Genomic DNA, 4,741 nt, shown 5'->3' on the forward strand with positions numbered 1-4,741 from the left:
TGGTGTCTCTTTTAACAACAACGGTAGATACAAAACTCATTTAGAAGAACAAAAAAAGAAGGGTTCCGCGCTTGCTTTCGCAATCAGTTCTATACATAAGAAACTACAAGGCCCAACGTTCGCTCCAACAATCCAGGTAATGCAAGCAAAAATGATTCCCACATTAACCTACGGGAGCGAGGTTCTAAAAGGCTTGGATAGCAGCCAACTGGACAAAATTATTACAAAAATGTATATAATAGTGTTCAAGCTACCAAGTCAAACATCACCTGCCCAAATTAAGTTGGAACTGGGAATCTGTCACCAATCACTTGCCAGAGCCTTGAGTTTTCTAATGTGCTGTCATAAATTGATGTCATCGAAGGAAGGCAGCCTAGCGCAACACCTATGGTCTTGCCTTCAAACGAATCTATGGCGAGCAGGGCATGCATATTGGGAAAGAGGATTAAGAACACTAGGCCTGAAAGACCTTTGGGGCATGCAAGTAAGCCATAATGAATTCAAACATCTAGCGAAAATAAGCACAAAAAAGCTCTCTTCCGTGGAAGACAAAGCTCGGCTAGCAAAAAGAAGTCACGGATGGATGTCCTTGCAATCCTACGTCCAGTTGACCCCACACAACCATTCACTGCACGAACAAAGTTAAGTTTCCTAAAGTTGAGAATGGGAGTAATCAACCTGTTGGTCCATTTGCCAAAAATGGAAAAGAGCCCACGGACAGGAACAATGCAGACTCTGCAGGAATCACAAAGAAGACATAGTACACATCCTTTGTCTTTGCCCAAACCTGCTGAACGAAAGACGGTCCCTTCTGAGGAAACTCTGGAACACAAACATGATTAGATAAGGTAGGGCAGCAGTCTTGGCTTGTTTTGACCCTCAGAACACTAAATTAAACTGTGCCCTAGTAAGGTTTTTGGAACAAGCAGAAAAAAAACTTGGTGAGGAGTCCCAAGTACGCGATTTCTCACCAGCACAATTACTAGCCTAGTTCCAACTGCCACCTTACTGCATAACAGACATGATCCTTAGCTCTCCTTTTTTATAAGTATGTTTTTACACATTTTTATAATCTTCATAACGCATATGATCCTATACTCATTTTTACATGTATTTATTGATATATCGTTCTTAAAATTCTGTAACTTGCAAAGGTTTTTTTTTAATCATGCAATAAAGATTTTTCTACTTCTACTCTCCCTACTTCTCTCAGCTCTCTCATTGCTTTGTATTCATTTCTGTCTCTTCAAAGGCAATACAAAGTTATACTTTGTTGTTTTTTTCTTCTTTATTTGCTTTGTTTTCTTCAGCAGTTTGTCAGACCTGTAATATACATATTTAAATGGACCGTAAATGGGTGAAAGGGTATAATTATATTTAAAAAAATGCAGATACATGTATACGCTGATGTCATTTGTTGTTCTCTAGTAGTTGTTGTTTTTGCATATAGTAGAAAATATAAGACATCCCTCTAATTTTGTCTTCTTTCCCTCTAGTTTGTGGCAATGTCTTCCACATTAAGATTTGTGTTTCCTTTCCCTATAATTTTTTTGATTCCCTGATTGATGTCTTTGGATCTTAGCCCATACACTATTGGATTCATGGCAGAAGGAACAACACAGTGGAAGACATTGATCAAGATGGGAACATCAGGGGGAATTGTCTTCCCCATTGTGTTGGTAAATATTAAGACCAAAAGCACAGTGTAAAAAAAGGAGATTAAAATGAAGTGGGGTGTGCATGTGCTGAAAGCTTTAGCTGCAGCACCTTCTGCCTGAAGCTTCAAAACCACCCTGAAGATCATATAGTAAGACAGGGAAATAAAAAAAAAGTCAATTCCTAAGATAATGAAGCCAGTGGTAAGCTGGTAGAGTTTGTTGATTGTACTGTCACCGCAGCCAAGGGATGTCACGGAGACAACCCCACAGACGCAGTTTTCAACAATATTTCTAGAGCAGTATGGAAGTCGGGCGGCTAATACTGGGTGGGCTAAGCCCAACAGTAGGCTTCTCAGTAAGATAAATGCAAAGGCTTTTGAAACAAAACTGCTGCTAATGATAGAGGTATAATGTAGCGGGTTGCAGATTGCTGTGTATCGATCAAATGCCATGACAAGGAATGCTGCAGACTGTGAAGAAAGGAAACTGTTCATGATGTACATCTGAAGGAAGCATACAGGCAAGTCTATCACCGTCCAGTTGAACCAGAGGATTCCCAAGATTTTGGGGATGGTGGATAAGCACATAACCAGATCTAGGATAGCAAGTAAGGCAATGAAATAATACATGGGTTCATGGAGACGTTGCTCTCTTTGTAGGACTGTCAAGATTATGATATTGGCAACAATGGCTGAAAGCAAAAGAAGAGCCAGAGGGATGGAAAGCCAATGCTGCCAGCTCTGGATGTTTGGAAAGCATATCAACATAAAGTGTGAAATTTGAAAAGATGAAGTAATGTTGGTGGTGAGCATTTTCAGAGTAACAACAGATCAGCATCTGTAGAGAAGAGAAGAAAAACAGAAAATGTATTAAGTGGTTGCCAGCGCAGGTTATAATTGCTTTGAAATAGTGTACTATAGCAGCCATTAATTTTTATTATCCTTTCTGCCATACTCTAAAAACTGATCTTTGACTAAAATTTGGAAATTTCAAAGGTTCACTCGCCCACAAACCAAAATTATGAGACATGGTTCATAATCTCGGCCTTTATTCGCAAAGTCTATTGCGGGTGTAAGTTATTCACAAAAACACCTTGCATTACAAAAGTAAGACATTTTTAAAGGATGACTATCAATTGTAAATAATTATTAATGTGTTAGGTTAAACTAACATATGCATTGTGTTTCTCTAGTAATCAAAAGTGATCCCTGGGTGACATTTGAATGAGAAGATGTGTGTTGTACTGATACATTTCCAATCCTTTTATCACAATTAATTACTGAACTACTGACTCAGAAGGAGATACCTTGGATTTGGTCATCACTTGTAACTTCAACATTTAAGATTCAAATGTCAAGCTGAAGTCCTGGATAGGGCACTCCCCAGACTATGGGGGTCATTATGATTGCGGATTTTCCGCATCCTCGGGGCCGGCGGAAGCCACCGCCGGCCCCGAGGATGCGGAAAATCCGCAGCGGACTGACCAAAGACCCACTGCCAGATTAGGATGGCTGGTGGGTCCTGGTTTACGTCCGCAGCTTTTCCGCCGCGGTCGGATTACAACCGCGGCGGAAAAGCTCTAATATGGTGACGGTGTCTGGAAGACACCGTCCACCATATTAGGATGGCCAGTAAAGTATGCTTTTCCGCGGCGGGTTTTCCGCCGCGGAAAAGCATACGGAACTTCACTGCGGGGGCCCGTTGCGGGCCCCCTAGGTGAAGGGGGGGTGGGGGGTGCACATGGGGGGTACCTATGGTACCCCCCTGCATTTGCATGCAGAAAGCGGCAGGCACCACGCGGGGCCTGCCTCTTTCTGCATGCAAGTGCAATGCGTGCATTTTTAACATTGCCGCGGGTGCAGCTTGAAGCTGCACCCGCGGCAATGTTAAAATAGAGGATGTGACCGCAACCCTTGCGGTCACATCCTAATTGCACAGGAGGGATCTCCGCATGCCATGCGGAGGTTCCCTCCTGCTCTGGGGTCGCGGACGGACGCAAGTCCGTCCGCAATCCTAATCGACCCCATAGTCTCTACACGTTTCAAGCATGAATACAGTCTATTCAACAAGAATATCCCAGCTTCAAGACAAAAATGTTCACAAAGTATTTTTTAATGAAATACCCACGTCCCACAATACCAGCAACTGTCCTCAAACTTTTCCACAAAAAACTCTCATGATCTCTGCCCATAATTTCTTTCTTTGATCCTAAGGAGAAAGCATAAATGGATGGGGCATAAACTGGAGATGTAATTGCAACTGGTCCAATCAGCAACTGAAAAAGCTCTGCAACACCCACACAACGATTGCACAGATCAGCAACTGAGAGGGCTCTGCAACATCTGTACAATGATAGTACATATCAGCAAGTGGGAGGGCTCTGCAGCACCCACACAAGGACTGCACAGATCAGCAAGTGAGAGAATTCTGAAACACCCACACAAGGACTGCACATATCAGCAAGTGAGAGGGTTCTGGAGAAGTGTGGCTCAATGGTTAGAGCGGCAGACCCTGATGCAGAGGTCTTGCCCGGGACCAGGGTTCAATTCCTGCCTCAGCTGGTCTTGGTGGGGTCTTGAGCTCTAAATTCCTCTGACCTGATTTCTCGCCTCGGTGCCTATTCTAATCAAGGGTCCCACGCTGCAACTCTAGGCAATAGCTTGCTTAATCTCCACAACGGCCCCAACAGCTCTGGGATGCCTGGCTTCACCTTGGGGATGCCCAGGAGTGGACATTTCACAGGGAAAACCCAGGAAGGGTTTATTAGCGGTATGAGTACAAGCCCTGGGAGACCCGGTCCGGGTAGCTGTGTGCTATACAAGTACAAAACATTTACATTTACATTTGCAGCACCCTCACAAGGACTGCACAGATCAGCAAGTGAGAGAATTCTGCAACACCCACACAATGATTGCACAGCTTGGCAAGTGAGAGAGCTCTGCAACACCCACAAAAGGATTACACAGATCAGCAAGTGAGAGATCTCTGCAACACCCACAAAAGGATTACACAGATCAGCAAGGGAGAGAGCTCTGTAACACCCACAAAAGGATTACACAGATCAGCAAGGGAGAGAGCTCTGT

The 4,741-nt window shown here is 43.6% G+C and overlaps 1 protein-coding gene across 1 annotated transcript; it reads right to left on the reverse strand.

The window, feature by feature from the left end:
* Positions 1-1,492: 1,492 nt before the first annotated feature.
* LOC147693392 (olfactory receptor 56A4-like) lies at positions 1,493-2,470 on the reverse strand. The gene has a single exon (XM_086935956.1). It carries the CDS (start codon positions 2,468-2,470, stop codon positions 1,493-1,495), a length of 978 nt encoding a protein of 325 aa, XP_086792082.1.
* Positions 2,471-4,741: the final 2,271 nt, after the last annotated feature.

The sequence above is a fragment of the Lissotriton vulgaris genome, chromosome 8 (assembly GCF_964263255.1).
Source record: "Lissotriton vulgaris chromosome 8, aLisVul1.2, whole genome shotgun sequence".
NCBI classification, from domain to species: Eukaryota; Metazoa; Chordata; class Amphibia; order Caudata; family Salamandridae; genus Lissotriton; species Lissotriton vulgaris.

Coding starts and splice junctions, on each gene's coding strand:
- LOC147693392 (XM_086935956.1), bottom strand. CDS start 2,470: ATGCTCACCACCAACATTACTTCATCTTTTCAAATTTCACACTTTATG.